The 17,937-nt window shown below is 44.3% G+C and overlaps 2 protein-coding genes across 3 annotated transcripts in view; one reads left to right on the plus strand and one right to left on the minus strand.

Moving 5' to 3' along the window:
• Positions 1 to 8,224, minus strand: PHF5A (PHD finger protein 5A). The gene is made up of 4 exons (XM_074168070.1): positions 7,911 to 8,224; positions 6,506 to 6,529; positions 4,894 to 5,060; positions 1 to 2,141 (listed from the first exon to the last, which is right to left on the minus strand). The coding sequence occupies exons 1-4, from the start codon at positions 7,960 to 7,962 to the stop codon at positions 2,052 to 2,054; spliced, it is 333 nt and encodes a 110-aa protein (XP_074024171.1). The 5' UTR covers positions 7,963 to 8,224; the 3' UTR covers positions 1 to 2,051.
• ACO2 (aconitase 2) overlaps positions 7,862 to 17,937 on the plus strand; it is a 22,816-nt gene continuing 12,740 nt past the window's right edge. Inside the window, exons 1-4 of one of the 2 annotated variants that reach the window (XM_074168066.1) lie at positions 7,862 to 8,380; positions 13,271 to 13,413; positions 14,482 to 14,740; positions 16,957 to 17,049. In XM_074168066.1, coding sequence (XP_074024167.1) covers positions 8,345 to 8,380; positions 13,271 to 13,413; positions 14,482 to 14,740; positions 16,957 to 17,049 — 531 coding nt within the window. In that variant the 5' untranslated portion in view covers positions 7,862 to 8,344. Of the gene's footprint in view, positions 8,381 to 9,292; positions 9,490 to 13,270; positions 13,414 to 14,481; positions 14,741 to 16,956; positions 17,050 to 17,937 lie in introns of those variants that run through there. The other variant, XM_074168067.1, reaches the window with a different exon arrangement.

Below are 17,937 nucleotides of genomic sequence, written 5' to 3' on the forward strand. Positions count from 1 at the left end.
ATAATTCAAACTTCATTTCCCTCTACCTTCACCAAACAACTTTTGTTATCTTAGAAACTTCCGGGAAAGGAAAAAAAAAAAACCACGTACAAACCTTCTGCATTTCTAGTGTGATAATTTGGGCAGCCGACTGAGAGCAAGTGATAAATTCTGGTTGAAGTGATAAAGTTCCAGGTACAAAAAAAATCTGCATGTCATGCCCTGCTTTTAAAGAACTACAGAATTTAACATGGCTGATAATGGTTCTGACATGGGCTTCCCAGTCAGGAACAAGAGGCAGCTGCTTTGTCAGGCAGAATTCCTTTGAGAGAGTGGGTTTGCTGGAACCAGAGAACCAGTTTGCTCCGAACATCTTGGCAAATGGCACCCACATTGGTAAAAATCAACCAGAAGCTGCATTAGGTAACCATAGTGCGGGGAAGAAGCCATACAGATACTCTAAGGACTGTGAAAAGCTTGGAAGAGAAACTGGACAGTATTAATAGCTGGGGGGAGGAGGGGGAAGAGCAGCTGAGATGGCTGTAGGACCAGTCATAGCTAGAGCCAGCTGCAGCAGGAATAAATGGGAGGATGATCACAACTTGTCTGCTTGTTTTCACTCTTATCCTAAACACCTAGATAGATCTAGCAGGTAGAAAAAGCATTTAAGCTGGAGAGAAGTTAAAGGAATCAGTACTGGCTTCAGGGGAACAACTGAAATCCCAGAAGGGGCACGAGACAGGCTTTGCACCCCAAGACTGTGCAAAAAGAATCCTGCTACTGTAGCACACGCTCTGCTTGGGCTATGAAGACTTTAAGGACTACAGGGCACATTGAGCTAGGACCCCAATTTAACCATCCGAGGAGTGCATGCACTAGTAGGGAACTCAGTTCCGCCTCTGCATAAAGGCTCCCATTCCCAGATCTCTGCTGAGCCAACAGACTGCTTTTAGCCTGTACTGGTATTTGACAAACAAGCAGCCTCTGGTTTTCAGCGCGCATACGGCTAATAGCCTAGAACACAATAGTTGGTTTCCAGTTACAGCAGGGAAGGCTTTAACTTATTCACCAGAACAGGAGAGCGAGTCAAATAGCTTAGTAGGTTTTAGAAAGGGATTGGATGTTTGCATGGTGAAACAACATCCACAGCCGTATTAGCTAGGATAAGGGTTACAAGCTCAGCGATCCTCACGCTATGGGACAAAATGATCAGTGGCTGGGATCACAGGCAGACAAAAGCGATAGCCATTCCCTCAAGCTCCTTGCAGCAAGGTCACACGGCCATAAGCAGGCACTGTCAGAAACCAGATAACCCATTGTGCAGTTTTAGCTGGGCTAATCCTCTGTGTCCTCAGAAAGCTCCAGAGAGACTAGGCACAGAATGAACCAGAGAGAAATCCTTTTTATACATTAAAAAACAAAACAAAACAAAAACCAACAAAAAAACAAAACAAAAAAAAACCAAAAGAAGCTTTATTGGTATGCATCCTACAGAAATGGTTACAAGAAAGGGCCTTGGATTAATCTGTCAAAGAAAACATGGAACAGCTGTGCTCTCCCTAGGAAGGCACCAGCAATAAGCAGGTTCCTTACAAAGCAGGGCAGCATGGAAATATACTGGAAGAAGGAGGGGGGGAGCGGACACACGGGATTGGTGCTCCCTTCTTCAATAGCAATATGTGGGGCAATTTCAGACAATTGAGAGGAGGCCTGGTAAGAACAACCGCAAGGTCCTTCCCCACACCAGAAATGGCACTTGCTTTTTACTGAGCTGGTCTCTTCCAGGTGTAAATACTTGCCCACCAGGATTTTTATAGCAAGCTGGGGCAGCTACTAGCAGAGCTTCTGGAAATGCAAGAGACAGTAATCCTCATCTGCTCTTTCTGATAGTCAGTTCTGATCAGATTTCAGTTCCTACTCAGTCTGTTACTTCTCCAAGCCCAAGTATACTACTGAATTTGTACTGCTTTAGAAAAAAGATAATCAACCGGTTTTCAATAACAGTAAAGTCCAGAGATGTTCCAAGACCCTCTTGCCAACCTGACAGGAGGTGTAGCCATGTACAGATAGGATCACCTCTTCTTGAAGCCATACTTTTTCCTTTCATAGAAGAGATCTGTCTTGGAACTGCCCAGGTTGACAATCTTAGGGCAACCATCTCTCTGCAAGAAGAAAAGAGAATGCAAGTTAGGAGATGGGCAAACAGAACAACATCATCACTTACACAGTTCTAGTAGGTTCTCGGTTTCCACGTTCCTCACCCTATCCTCAACACACATTTTGAACACCTGTGCAGACAACCTGCCCTCCAATACTGGTTATCAAGCGAGTGGGACAGAGATGGCAGATGCCTTTATAACATTATTCTAGGACATTCTCTTCCTCAGGGTGAAGATGGAAAACAGCTCGTATAACATCAGCAGTTTAATGAAAAGGATGCTCAGTGCCTCAAGACTGGATTCTTTCTAAATTAGGATTAGCCCAGTATCTGCATAACTATTGAGGGCAAAATGTTGCGGCTGGCAACAGCAGCTGTGAGGGGCCCAGCAGGCAGAGAAACACATGTCCTCGGCCGTTGTGTAAACCAGACTGGATTAGATTTAGAAAGCCTCTGGGCAGATGTCAGCCGCTGTAGAAACTGCACCCAAGTTGCCCCACTGACACCTGCTCCTGTATAGGAGATGCAACCCAGTGAGGAGGGTCTGTATGGTGGAAATAACAGGAAGGGGGGAAGAAATCATCCGTCCCCCAATACACCTGCCACAACCCATCTCTAACTACTGTATCCTTATTTGATTTTGAACCTCAATAAGTAGGACTCTTCCAAGCCTTGCCTCCCATGAGCCAGGGAGCCTGTGACGATCTTGACAGCATTATTGCAGGGCTCTGTTCATTCTTCCACCTCCTCCTAAGGAGGCAGCACATGTGCATGCTCCTGTCCCCAAGACAAAAATTACTTTCTGCAACTCGCAGCTGTCCTAGGTGACAAGGTGGGATTTTGGCCTTTATCCACAGACAGAAGTGGGGTGAAACAATACCTTATTCCTCCCTCCATCAGAACAAACAAACCAAGAGTAACCAGGCCCTTTGCCTCATGCCCAACAGCGTTTACCTCCTCCCTCCATTTTACTATTTGCTTTCTTCCTTCATTATCCTTTTCAGTCTTTCTCTGAGGATGACGGAAGGGCTGTGACTGAAACCTTGGAGTGTTAGAGCTTCAGGTATAGAGCTCTGTCCATGTGCTTGTCTTATTCAGCACCAGCTACCATAATTGTGACAGGCAGCACACTTAACTACTCTCATTCTGGGCACCCTACACCTGTGCCAACATTTCTCAGTCCTGCAAGTCAATCATGTCAAATCTGCTGTTTCAGATGTGCAATAATCCCTAACAGTTTAGTTTGCTGGTACAGAGCAACTGTCTTCATCCATAGCAGCCCTCACTTAGCCGTCAAAATACCTCAGTTCTGACTTGTCATTCTCCTGCTCCTCCAGCCTTACATTTTCTATAATCCTCCCTTGTAGAGCAGCTGGCTATTTCACACCTGAACCAGACATGATAAGATACAGGTGAGCTTACGTTATGAAAAATACCTGTTGGGAATCAGTATGAATTGGTAAAAATAAAACAAAGCCTATTTTAATCATGACTTATTGAGCCAGGTGTCTTGGTTCCAAAAGCAAGTGAACAAAACTACTGTTTCCTGCAGTATTTCCAAAGTAAGAGGCAGCACCACCATCACAGCACTTGCATCCATATTTAGATACTGAGAAAGATTATGGTCCTGTCAGATCTAATGACTAAATTCAGACGAGGACCTGTCCCTGTCCTGTATTTAGCTGCAGGCCTCTACAGAAAACATAGGCATAGCAGAGAATTAAACCAGCAACTCACTCAGCTGAGCATGTTCCTCTGAATCAATCTGAACCATTTTCTCAGCATGTTCTCCACTGTCATTAGGGTGTACTGGAAATGGCATTTGCAAAGCACCACAACCTAAACAACCTTTAGCAGACACTCTCACAGTTATCAGGTCTGTATTCTAGGGATACTGCAACTGTAAGCATCATGTTCTTGCTTCTCCCTAAGGTCTTTCTACCATTTCATTTGCAGTTCTTCACATCCTGCACTCATTGTGTTGGATGTCAAGAAAGACCTTAAGGGGGTGAACAACTGCCTGGTTTCACATGGGCAGTGTCTTATCTTTCAGCACAAGAAGATTAAACAGCACTGACTATAGAAACAAGGGAACATTACACCAAAAAGTGCTGACAGCAAAGGAGATGTCTACAATATAGGCCATTCCAGAAAATAATTAAAAAATTAAGTCATATCCCACTTTAAAATTTAAACTTTAAAATTGTAAAACACAATTAGCGGTGCAGACACAGGACACTAAGATGTAACTTAATGCTGTTAGGCAAAGGAAAACACAGGTGGTGATTCCACAGGCCTTACAGTACTGCATGTGTCCTTGGTCAGCAGCTGATAACGGATTTATAGTGAGGAGCTGCTCCTACCACAGCCTCTGCAGTGTCTGTAGTATCTCCGACCCTGATAAAACCTAGGCTGAGAGATCCAGCAACACAACAACTTCAAGCTCTAACAAGCAGTGTGGGGAGTAAGTGAACTGTGAGCGTGCAGTGCAAACTAGTCAAAGATTTTTCAGGACGAAAGAGTTACAAAACCTCAAAATGCTCCGATACTTCAAAATGCTTTGCAAACAAAGGGAACTACCAACAGGGAAAGAAAGGTACAAGGCAATTAAAACCAGTGCCAAGTTTGGCAGTGGAACCCAAGCGTCCCATGTCTCAGGACTAATTTCACTAGCTCCAAGCCCATTAAAGATAAGCATGGCTGCTAAATAAAGACATAACCAATTCAACACAATTCAAGACTGGACGACAACGTACATCTTTTTCCTGGATGGTGCACTCCTTGCAGTAGTAGGCATCAGACACTCCCGGACCCCCACAGATCACACAGCGCCCTTGGTAGGAGCCGTAGTTACACTCATCACATATGCGCACCAGAGTGCAGGGCCGCACGTAGGAGTCACAGATCACGCATTTGCCATCACCTGCAAGCACAGCAGAGCCTTTGGTTACAGAATGTCCTTTTCTCCACCCCCCCACATGGAAGAGGAAAAGCTTCCTAGTCAAAGAACTTGCCTGTACACCCAAAGACAATACAATTGAACTGCAGAAATTAATCTTGCAGGCACAGGGTGAAACTTTGTATTTGCACACAGACTTGAGAAGAACAAGGGCCAGTAGCCTGCAATATTTGAGTTCTTTTTTTCCTTTTTTTTTTTAAATCATGCATTCACAATCAGAGAAGAAACCCCAAGTCACTTCTATGATTAGCCAACACCTGCTTAGATCATACCATTACTTTTACTCTAGAGCTTTTGAACTTTTCCTGAATTTTTGACTTGTGAAAAAATACTGGACTGACAGGACTAGTGTCCTTACCTACAACACAGAAGCAGCAGTGTAAGCTTCTCCCACAGTGTCACATCAACAAAAGTCTGGAGTTACTATCCTCAAAGAGATGAGATAAGAGATTGTACTCGTGGTCCTTTTAATCCTTCATCTGTGAGAAGGCCAAAGAAAGGGCAAACTGGCATAAACAGCCATTTCACAAAAGTTGCTCTTGCTTTCTCACAAGGAACTGAGTGAAACTCAAGTACTCATATCATACAGGCAAGCAGCCATCAGATGCCATTGACAGTCTCTGCTGTGCTGGACCTTATCCAAAACGCTGACCTAGGGATGAAAGGCTTCATATCCTATTACCAGTTCCCAAGGCATCTAATCCTGACCCCCACAAACAGCTCATCTAACCTGCTCTTAAATCTCCAGCATGACAGCCCTCAACTACTACCAATGGGAACCTGTTTCACTGCTGAGTGCTCTTGAAAACTATCTTGTAGCTTCAGATTGTGCTTCTCCTCATTTTGCTTATTTTTGTACTATTTTTGAATCAGAAATTAGTAATCTTATTTGTTCTGTTCCCCTACAAGGATCCAATGACAGATCATACTCTTTCTTCTCTTCTACAGTTGAGCACTGGCATTTGATTCTGTGGGGATTTTTCTGCTCTAACTCTAGATGTTCCCCCCCTCATAATTTTTTATTCTCCTAGATGCTGAAGGGAACATTTCTCAAGGTGTGAAAAAGTCAGATTCCAAAAATGCATTTTTTTTCCTGCTTTTAAATTACCAGGCCTATCATTTTGTATTACAGATTACAAAGAATCAACCAAGAAGTCACTGCAGTCTCAGCTACTGAAAATGCTTGTCAGCATATACACTAGAACAGCATGCATTTGTGTGACAAACTATTTGAACACGTAACTTTGTAGGTATTCACTGATTTACACTTGCAATACACAAGTATTGCACTCAGAGTTACATCAAGTTCATGGTTAAAGCAAAAACAGAATCAAATCCCCAAATCCAAACTGTACACTCTAACCACAAAATCATGTTCTCAAGCAACTATATGTAGAAGCTATACTTACATTTTTCACAAAGTCTTCCGATTGCTGTAAGGAAAAGAAAGAAAAAAAAATTGAGGCAGAAGCAGAGATTTGAATGTCAAATAATTACCTTCTGCAGTAAGCAGTCTTAAAAAAAAAAAAAAAAAACACACAAAACCCTAACCACAGAAACAGTTTGAACACAAATACGAACATATTTACAATAAACAATATATAGCCTCCTGGAGACACTTACCAAGATCAAAGTTCGGATGCACAATGACATCCATTGGCAGTAAGAAAACCTACATTCATTATTCTATTTCAAATATAGCCAATGTACCTGACCGAAGGAAGTCCTAGACATGAGCCTTGGCACAGCTTCTACACTGCTGCTAATGAGACAACAAAAACCCACAACCAAGTGTCTATTCAATTTAAGGTAGCTCAAATACATTATTCACTTCAGAGTACAAAGGTAGTTGGAAATATCTTAGAAGTCTTGTCACTTGTCTAGGAAACTCACAACAATGATACTAGTAACTTGGATAAATGCCATAAATATCAAGCGCTAAAGAGCAGATGTCCACCTTTACAAAGACTAATAGTGATTCAGTTGAAGTTTGAGGATCAAGGGATTCATCAGGCTGGAAATGAATTTTCAAAACAGATAGACTGTTGGCTGCATTAACTATTCTAAAAAGAAGTTTCCTACAGACAGTGCAGCTGAATATTCTGTGTTTACAGCTCGCTCAGAAAATTGCATGTTAAATTTGCTTTTCCAAGGAGTGAAAAAAAAAATTCTGGAACAGATACCTCGACTTCTAATCTTACATAAGACTTTTTTAAGACCTAGTAGGGCAAATTCTGACCCAAGTAACAAGCACAAAGCTCGCTATCTATCTACAGGTATAACCTGGAAAAAACTTTATCTTGCAGCCAGAAAGATGCTCCCAGTGCTGGCTGAAGCCTTCAGCTCCTTCTCCTGGCTGTACTGGTACGGCCAACGCAACAAGAGTAAAATGCGAGTAAATCAAAATCACATTTTTCTGCGCACAGCTATCAACTCCACCTGCTCCCCCCACCTGAAGAAGAGAGTGCTGTAAGGAAGGAGCCAAAGCCATTGAGCTCCACTGAGAGGCCCTGGAGCACCTGCACCATCGGACAGGCCCTGGGGGAAGCACCCGGGACGGGGTTAGGGCCGGGAGCCTTCCTTACAGAGCCTCCGACCCACCCCGGGGGACGAACCCATAAAACGCGACAGAATATCCTAATAAAAGCGAAATAAAATAGGGAGGGAGGAGCGAGGCGGGCGCCCCTCCCCCCACCAGGCCTAACGGTCACGCGCAGGCGCCTAACGGCCGCTAACGGTGGCCCCACGGCCCCCCTTCTCGCCCCGCAGCGAAGAGAGGGGTGACAAGTGATGGGGGGCCCCTCCGGGACTCACCGACGCCCGCCTGCTTGCGGCAGAAGATGAGGTCCGGGTGGTGTTTGGCCATGGCGACGTGAACACCCGCCTGGTGCGGTCGCCCTGCGCGCTCACCTCTGACCCGCGCGCCCCGTCGGTCCTGGCTGGGGTGAGCACAGCTCTTACACAAAGCGCAGCCCCCACCGGGAACGACGCAACACGATCACACGGAGGGCTGCCGAGAAAACTCTCTCCGACGGAGCCGCTCCGCCGTTAACCTTCTCCCTCCCGGAGAAGGCCCACACCTTGCCCAGTAGCCGCCTTCTTGGCGTGGATACCTCCCTGCCAGGATCTCTGAGTCCCCGCCCTCCTCTGCGCCTCCGCCCCTGCGACGTCCCCGCCCGCGCGCCGGAGGTGTGAAAGGGGCGGCGTGACGCCATCGGAGCGCGACTTCATCTTTGTCAGTGAACAAAATGGCGCCGTACTGCGTCCTGGCGGCTCGGCTGCGGGTGAGCGGGGCGGCGGGCGGCAGCGAGCGGCGCGCGGGAGCGGGGGTGGCGGGCGGGAGCCACGGCGGTGCCAGGACCGTTACCCGCCGGGTGGGCGGGCGCGCGCAGCCTCCCGTCCGGGCCGTCCCCGCCTGTCCCCGCCTCCGCGTGTAGGTCAACGTGTCCCCGGCGCGGCCCAGCGCCTTGTTTCCATGGCGATGGCGGGGTGGCCGCGGCGGCGGCGGCAGGGCGGCCGCCTCCCGGGCCCCGGGGCAGGGCGGCTCCCGCCGCCGGGCCCGGCCGGCCCTCAAGGTGAGGGCAAGGTGAACGGGGGCGATGGGGAGGCGACCGGGCCCCACCGTCTCCCCGACCCGGGCCGGACCTCGCCTGGGCGGGCCGGGGTCGCTGTCAAAGCCCGGGCCTGGCGGGGAGCCCGGCGGGGCAGTGAGCCTGAGGGCATGGGCCCAAAGGACCGAAATCAAAAGTCTTTCCCCGGGGTGTGCTTTTTCCTTCCTCTCGGCTTCAGTTTCTTCCCCTTATCAGCTGCAGCAGCACAAGGTGACTCCTCTTTGTGTGAGTCCAAAGGCTCTCTCTCTTTTGGCTACTTTGTATCAAAATTACTGCTTTTAATAAAAACAGAGGCCCCGGTGTGAAACAGATGGCAATGTCAATATTGTGAATAGGACCCAGGAGGACTGAAGAAGAGTCTGGACAGGCACATAAACTGTCTTTTTTTTTCAAGGTAGCGGTAGTGATTCTTATAGTCTTGTCTATCGTGACCTCTAAAAATCATATCTGCCTGTAATATGAGCTCACCACAGAGATTCTCTTACTCAAGATGCAATTATGTTTAATGTGTACTCAATAATAAAGAACTAATGATATTTTAAAGACTGGAAGGCAAATATCAGCCTGCAATTTTCTTTTTTTTAGGGCTGTTAACAGGGATAAGGAACCCTATGCTCCCTTTAATAAAGCATGTGATGAAGGCAGGCAATTTAACTTCTCAGTTTTCCATTTGTGACCTTGGCCCTTTTCTTAGGGAGCTGAAGTGAGAACTTGGCTTCTGGTATTCTGACAGTACCCCATGAAGCTTAATTTCTGTTTTATATTACTTTCTTACTTTAGAGGTAGGTGTTTTAGTCAAGTACAGTTTTTTAAAAAATTTAAGCAAAAGTTACAGAATAACACCATTTCAGTTAGCTTGGTATATTAATTCTTAATTGTTAAGTAGCTTTTAATTTGTACTTTGAACAGAAATGACTACTCATAAAATGAAGGCAAATTATTTATTAGGTTAATGAATTAGTTCTTGGTTTATGGTGTGTCGTTGCAAGAGAATAAGCAGTCGTTTGCTAAAGTTAATATTGTATAATATAAAACAAAGGCTGTGCTAGCACACTGAACATGTGGAATTCAGTGTTCTGGGAGGCTGTCTTCTATTATCAGGCTCAGGGTATGTGTTTTTTTTTCCCCTGTGAAGGACTAAATTTTTGATGGTAATCAAGCATGCTTCTAGGTGATCTCTTTAGGAGGCAATTATTTTTTTTTTTTGCACGTATGTAGCAGCCTAGAGATTAATGAATATGTGGATCACCTTGCCAATTGCTGTGATAGTGCCAGCACTGAGTGTGGCACATGTTAACATCGGTTCTACTCATTTCCTGGCCTAAAGCTGTTTTGGAATTGGAACTGCATAGGAAGCTTAGTCTGAGGGAAATAAATTGGAATTATCCTAGTTTGGCTGACTGTCCTATTTAAAGTACAATTCTTCTAATAGCCTCAAAGGGTCCAGATCTTTTTCATGCCTATCTGAGAGATGCCTTTAGTAGCATCCTATTTCTTGAGCCACATTGGCTAAGGATTGACTGAAAGAGTAGTACTGTAAATCTCTAAACTGCCTGAAGCATGGGGGATTTATTGAAGGCCTTGTAGGTGAGTTGTGACTGAAGTTGTGTATGGGAAGCTTTGTGTTTGTTGGCAAAACGCAGTGTTCGCTAGAGCTAAACTGATTTTCAGAACGCTAATTTTGGTTGGTCTTTGGAGGTGGGTCTGGAAAATAAGACTGCATTTACAACTTGATTATACCACACTGCTTTTTTTTTCAGGCTGAATCATGGCGAATGTTGGAAACTTAGCCAGTGTTCTTAGCTCTGAGAGGGTAAAGAAAAGTGCCTTTTAAAAGTCTTATGTAGACAAAAATCATTCTCTAGTCTTCTGAAATTGACTGGCCTCAGTGCTTGTTTTTCCCCAGTCTAACTGGCCATCACAGAAACAGACCTTCAGTTTTCCAGATTTCTCTTGCCAGGCTCCATGTCCAGATGGGATCCTTCACCCTCAGACATGCTCATTTCTTTCCCTTCCCACCTCCAGCAGCCTGAAGCTATGATCAAGCAGGAGTCAGCTACTTTATATTACTACTTCTGTGATTACCATTTGAATATATATAGTATTTGAATAAAAATTACATTTCTTGAGCCATTTCGCGAAGTAAAAGATAGACATGTGTATTCAAACTGAAAAGATTTTATCTGAAAAGTTTCTTTGCACCTCTCTTTGGAGAGCCCTGCTTCAGATTTTTATCATAATCACTTTAGTCTTAGGCAAGACTAGAATGCTACGAAGCCTCTGCCGTTACTTGAATTTGCAAATCTGTTCTTCTGTACTCTGAATTATGGTGAAATTTAGCTTTCAGTTTACTGGATCACAGGAAGAACTCCATTAATCAGTTGTGTTGCAGGACTAGTTTGTGGAGGGGAGGAAAGGAATTACTACATTAAACCAAAATACCTTTCCTGGTCTGGGGTAGAGATTATTTTTCCATGAACACTGATGAAATCACTCAGTGTTTTTTCCAACCACTCCAGCAGTTGGAGACTTTCACAAGATAACGGGTATCTTGTGAGCTAAAGATAAAAAAAAATAAAATTAAAATAAAAAAGGCAGACCGAAACAAGAGAAGTTAGGTGGCTACTAAGTAAAGATCAGCTTCTGTATGTTAAACAATGAGAAGCTGGGTGGTGTTTGGTTTGTTTTGTGTTGGTTTTTTTTGCTGGTGGAGGAAGGAAAAGTCTCACCTCAGACAACTGTGATAAGTTCTGGAAGTTCTAAACTACAGTGCAGCACAGTGCAATTTGATGACTGGGTTTTGTTTGCATTGCTGGTGGAGCAATGCCCTCTCTTGTACTGCCATGTTCACTTACTTCAGATTTTTTTTTTAATGAAAATGATGTGCAGCTGCTGTAGGTCTGTATTGCTCTGACTGAAAGCAGTGTATCTAGTATGTTAGGATTGTTTGGTAGAAAAGCAAACTACACCCTTATTGCTAGTGTGCGCACTATTATGATCTCACCTAGAATTCCTGAACTTTTTCTTGTGTAAGATACTAACAAATGTTATCAAAAGGACAATAAAACAAGAGATTTGGATAAAAATTGCTGAGGTTGTCTCATTGATTGTGATTATTTCAGACAATGTCTTCAATGCTGGTAACAAGAACACTGGAAAAAATATTCACAGGGAAAAAATAAAAATTCTTGAACAGATCTAAAGAATTGACTTAGCATTTTTTTATAACACAAAAACAGTGGTTGGCACTATATTTGTGTTCTGCCCAAGAAATATTTGCTGATTTACAGTCACATGTAAAAAAGGGATATTTAGTGCAATACTGCTATGGTTATTAACCTGTATTTATCAAAACCTTGTAACACTAAAGTAGAGGATGAATAGTAAAAACAGGATTAAGGTTAAAATGTAACACTGGCAGAGGTAGAATTCTTGTCTTCAGTCTGTTTCCAGACTTCTAGTGCCGATGACTGAGACTTTCAAAGAATGTAAGAAATGCATGTGCCAAATCCTTGGAAGGTTTTATGGAGGCTGCCCTCTGACTCAGTTTTTAAAGCTGCGTGAGAGCCTTTTAACCTGGGCACTGACCTGTTTCTTCGAGGTCAGGTGATGTAAAGGTGCCTCACCATAGCCTGCCCTTCTCCCATATTCCAGGGAACTAGGGAACTGTTTCACTCTGGAGGCTGCCAAGTGAAATTTGGTCTTTTTTGGGGTGTTTTTTGGGTGGGTGTTTTTTGTTTGTGTGTTTGGGTTTTTTGGGGTGTGTTTGGTTTTTTTGGTGTTTGTTTTAAATGGCATTTTCTGCCGATGTGTTCAGCCCGAGGTATAGTTCATCTGTCCTGCTGTTAACTCACCTGTGGGGCAAGTGCAAGGCTGTTCTTAGGGGAAAGGGGAGGATGCCTTTGTTAGAGTGGAGATAAATAGCATGTGAATCTGCACAGCCGGGTTGGTGAAGCTGATGTGTTTGTTCCACAACTCGAAGTCACTCTTGCTACCATTGAAATGCAGCTTACCTTATGTGAAAATATAATAAGCTTTGTAATGGCGTATGGAAACCCTACATAGGGAGCTTAGTATGTGATGGTGGATCAGACGGGTATCTACTCAGTCCCATGCTGTGTCACCTGCCAGTCCTTCAATATAAACTCAATACCAGTGAGCAAATACAAATATAGGGTTAGTTTGCCTTGGAAACTGTGTAGGTTCTTCTCCACCGTGGCTGTAATATGTCAGGAGTATAGTAAACTGGTGTTTGCTTAAGAATTATTTCAGCATTGCCTGAAAGCAGATTTCTCACTGTAAGCATAAAGCATCTGGTGCTAAATAGAAATGTAAAATAATTTGGTAAATGCTACCTGTTTTGGGTAGCCTGGTGTCTCACTGTTTAACATAATACACAGTATTGTACAATCAAATTTCATTGGGTGCCTTTAAAAACCTCTGCAATTTTTCTGTTCCTCGGCTGTAAAATTCCAGGAATAACAACTGAAAAACAGTTGGTTTATTGATATGTTATAGAATTCACTCTGCAAGGTTCCAGTGCTAATACTCTCCTTTTTCCAGCATGCCTTGAATAGTGGGATACGACGCTACCATGTTGCTCCTGTCCTCTGCCAGCGGGCCAAGGTGGCCATGAGCCACTTTGAGCCTAACGAACACATAAATTATGAAAAGCTGGAGAAGAACATCAACATTGTCCGTAAGAGGTAAGAGTGGAGGAGGTGATGGGTCAATGTGCAGAATTTAGTTCTGCGGTGACGGGAGAGGAGGAAGAAAATGTCATGGGGCCCTGGCACAGGGAATATTTACTAGTGAGAGGAGCTTTGAGCAGTGGCAGGCAAGTGTAGTGAAACATGAGTTGCAGTGTCTCCACATAGTGGTGGAACACTACGGGAAGAGCTGAAGGTTATGATGAAGCACTGTGACATGCAGAGAACCAGGCCAGTGCAGAGGAGGTGCTGGAAAGGGCTCTGTCCTCTTTGTTTAATGCCCTCTTTGAGGAGACTTGATATTGGCCCATGCTCCTTTCTGGGGAAGCAGCGTGTGGGCAGTGGTCATTATAGGCTGATGCTCCTTTGCACTGTGTTTCGACAGTGAATGTTCTCCTGTGTTTCACTGTAGGCGTTAGACATGGAAAGGAGGGCTAGGAATTCGTAGCATATGTAAACATGGTGACCTTAATCTGCTGATAGAGGCTTGTGTGCCTGCTAAGTTGTCGTTCCTGCTCCACTTACCTCAGCAGTGGTTTGTGTGGCATGTCCTTCAGTCTTTGTGTTCTTTGTTAAATGCAGTAGCTCTCATTTCAAGTCATTGTATCTACTTAGTTACTTCTCAGAAGATCTCACCACTGGCATAAATAGGTTCCTCAACTGATACATCTGCAAGATGAAAGGTCTGAGGTCATGAAACTCTACTTAGTTGTACTTGCTTGCTGTGGGACCTGGTATTTGTGAGTTGAGTCTGTTTGACCTCTGTCTCACCTCTACATTCGCTGTCCTGAGTTATCACTCAAGAAATGAGCAGGGTCGGTGTTTCTTTTACTATATAAGAAAGCATAAAGGCACATCAATCTATATACCTTTCAACTTTCTGGACTGAGCCCTTGTTTTAGCTGTCTGCCAGTTGGTATTTTAGCGTTGTAAGAAGAGCATGCAAGCTTCTGTGTGTTAATAGGTCTTAACAGTCTGAGTGCTATAGGGAAGTGCTCTGTTACATGCTTAAAAGGGCAAATGTTGAAGTACATAAGATGCAGATACTAAAATTCTTCTCCCCAGGCTTGACCGTCCCCTGACCTTGTCTGAGAAGATTGTATATGGACACCTGGATGACCCAGCAAAACAGGAGATTGAGCGAGGCAAGACCTATCTGCGCTTACGGCCAGACCGTGTGGCCATGCAGGATGCCACTGCTCAGATGGCGATGCTACAGTTCATCAGCAGCGGGCTGCCAAAAGTGGCTGTGCCTTCCACCATCCACTGTGACCACCTCATTGAAGCCCAGTCAGGTGGTGAAAAGGATCTTCGAAGAGCCAAGGTCACTATTGCAGAGATGTAAATTCTGTGTGTTTGAAAGCCTCTTTGCAGTCGAAGGAAGAGATATTTTTTTAATCCCCCCCGCCCTCAGAAGTACAGCCATGAATCAGATATGGTAACAGGTTGCCTGTGGTGGTCAGCTCTGTAGATAGGTCAGATGCGGCAAAGAAACAGAGTAAATGGATCTTTGCGAGTTTTTCAACTGAGATTCATCCATTACATGGTTTAAAGGACCATGAATGTAGGAAAAGCCCAGGTCATGTATGTGTTCTGGGGAGTGAGAAGATATTTCAGCTAAGGGAAGAGGAAGAACCTATTTCAAAGGGAAAAAAAGGAAGACGGATTACTCTAGAGAGTTATGCTCTTTATGCCGCAGTATAGCAGTGTGAGAAACTTACTCAACTTGTGTCTGCATTGCACTAGTGTATCTTGAGGGGAAGCGTATAACTGCTTTTGTTTCCCAAACCATTTGCTAGGAACTAGGTGAAGCTTGTGCAGCTTTCAGAGTGAGCGAGGGTAGATATGAATGTGTATAGAAGCACGGGGGATGTTGTTTTTTATTTGGGAATTTCAATGTGGTGTTTGTCTAACTCTGCTGATTTACTGCCTTTTTAAAATTTCCCGCTCACTGTTTCATTGCTTATTCCTCCATAGGGACTTCTGTTAAATATAGACACATTCACCCCTGTCCTAGATACCACAATACATCTGCTAAGGAAGAACATGCCCTTAGCACAGCAGGGAGGTGGGGGAAATCTTGTTACTCCAAGTGGACCTAGCTGAAGGCCACTGTCAGAGCCAGGAGGAATTGTGCCTTGGACGTTGGTATCGAAATTTACAACAGTAAACGGTGTGGGGGGGCTCAGCTGCATTTTAAGATTTTAGTCCATATCTGTTCTCAGAAACTCCTGATGCTGAAATAACTGCTTCTGTGTCTTCCCTCAGGCCACAGTAAAGCGACTTATACCACTCGGGTGAATTTGGGGAGTTCTTGCACCACTTGTCTTGGTCCTAGTTGTGCCCAAGCTGTGCAATTAAGAATTTGGGACTTACTAAATAAGATAGTTTCTGTTCTTCCCTTCACCTCCTGTCTTCCCCTTTCCTCTGTCCCTGTGTTTGTTCTTTGTAGTGCAGTTATATTCTCAGCCCCGAGCTGAGCAGAGTGCCTCCTTTGCCATTCGCTCTGAGCAGAGCAAGTAAAAGTCCTGCCTTCTTCTGACTGGGTTCTGCTTCTGCTCCTGCCAGTTGGCACACAATGAATGCTGGCAGGCCAGAGAGTGGTTTGGATCTGCTCCTGGCACATCAGCGTGCTTTACTGGGGGAAGGATGCACAAACAGAGTGAAGTGACCTGACTCCCAGTGGAAAACGAGGCTTAAAGAACTGCTGCTGCCTCATGGGAAACTTCAGCAAATGTGCGCTGAGACAATTCTTCCATTATCTCCAGTTTCCCCATTCTCTTTATTCTGAAGCGTAGCTGCATGAGAACAGTCTTTAAGAAACTCTGTCCTCCTAGTGCTTATCTTATCTACTTTGCCACTCCTCTGCCAAGAACTATCAGGACATAATAGTGTCATACTTCCTTGGCAACCGGGCGTTATACTCACAAGCAATTTTCACGGTGTGACCTTCACCAACAATGGTGATAGTGAAAGAAAAGCAGCATTGTGTGAGTCTTAAACAGGGGACTTGGTAGAATGAGAAATGACACCCACCAGCTCCTCTGGCAGTGAGCAACTTCCAGTTCCATTTTTTATCTGTAAAAATAAAGCCAAAATGCTTATCTAAGGGGTTTGAAATGCCTGCAAAGCATCTGTAAAGCAAAAAGAACAGCTGGTGGAGAAGGAAGAAGGGGCTAGAAGAAGAGAGGGAAACGGGTTAAAAAAAAAAACCCTGACAATACAAGAAATGAGCAGAGCATTTTAAATGCCTTATTGGCAGGGTTTTCCTTTAATTGTGCTATTTCCCTTTTGCTGTTTGGAATTGGAAACTAAAAAAGATGCTTTAGGAGAGTTTACAAGTTGGATGAAATTAAATGGCCTGTTAGAACTGACTGGCAAACAGGCCCTTTTGGTTTGAAGAGTGATGTGCACCTCCCTCTAGCTGCTACAAAACCGTGGAGTAAACTACAGACAGGCCTGGGGGGGAAGGGAATGAACTCTTGGTGTATGAAAGAACAAAATGTGTTACTAATGCTGTGCATTCCCCTATGCAAACAGGACATAAACCAGGAGGTGTACAACTTTCTAGCAACGGCTGGTGCCAAGTATGGAGTAGGATTCTGGAAACCTGGGTCAGGAATCATTCACCAGGTAAAGTCTGTGTGTGTACGTGTTTGCAATCTTTGAACATGCAGTAGCTCTTTTACCTTATGGTGAAGAGAGAGCTCAAGTGCAAACCCTCAGAGAATCTCACCAGCTTAGGGAAACAACTTGCTTTCCTTGAGGTGGGTGAGGTTTCTTGCTTGCTCTCTGTTATCTGGACAACGGTGTTTTTTCTTAAAGGTTATTTTGGACAAACTGTAACCTGATGTGTGATTAGGTAGTGCCAACAGCATGCCATGTGAATCACAGAAGCCTGAAATATCTTAACTTGTGGGTTAAGGCTTGTGGGTGCCTCCTCTTGGTATGATTGGGACAGTAAGTTGATGCCATGAGCTTATGTGAATTTCTTTTGATAGGTAAGGAAAGCACCTTTGGGAACATACTTTTTTTTTTTAAGGGTTATTTTGTATGCATTTGGTTCCATAAAAAAACAGGAGAGTGTATGAGGACATCAGAGCAGCTTACTTTAAGTACTCAAGAATGGCAACACATAACTTGTTGCTATGTGGATTTGAATAAAATGCAAAACCGTTTCCAACAGTTTCCAAGTCTGAGATTCTCTTGTTATAGCACTTGCATCTTAAAAGAGTATGACTGTCCCAAGATAACTTACCACTTAATGAGGGGTTTTGTTTTTTAAAATCAGCCCCTATGGCAGGATTTCCCTAACTTGCCTTGGCTGATTTGCTTTGTGGGTCCAGTAGTCGTTTTCCATTGTTCCTCTGAGTCGCAGGCAGTAAAAATTGAAGTGTAGCACAAAGCAAAAGGAGTGGAGAGGAGAATGGGTGACTGGTAAGCATCCTGTCAGCAGGGGACTTGTGACTAGGTGCAGTCAAGAGCTCTCTGCTCTGTTTTCTTAGCTACAACATGCGTTGC

This window comes from Numenius arquata, chromosome 2 (genome assembly GCF_964106895.1).
Source record: "Numenius arquata chromosome 2, bNumArq3.hap1.1, whole genome shotgun sequence".
Classification (NCBI taxonomy): Eukaryota; Metazoa; Chordata; class Aves; order Charadriiformes; family Scolopacidae; genus Numenius; species Numenius arquata.

What these genes read in the sequence shown, in the direction of transcription:
- PHF5A (XM_074168070.1), bottom strand. Translation starts at nt 7,962, where the DNA reads ATGGCCAAACACCACCCGGACCTCATCTTCTGCCGCAAGCAGGCGGGC. An exon ending in CCGCAAGCAGGCGGGCGTCG is followed by an intron (nt 6,530 to 7,910) that starts GTGAGTCCCGGA and finishes TTTTCCTTACAG; the next exon opens with CAATCGGAAGACTTTGTGAA. An exon ending in CGGAAGACTTTGTGAAAAAT is followed by an intron (nt 5,061 to 6,505) that starts GTAAGTATAGCT and finishes CTGTGCTTGCAG; the next exon opens with GTGATGGCAAATGCGTGATC.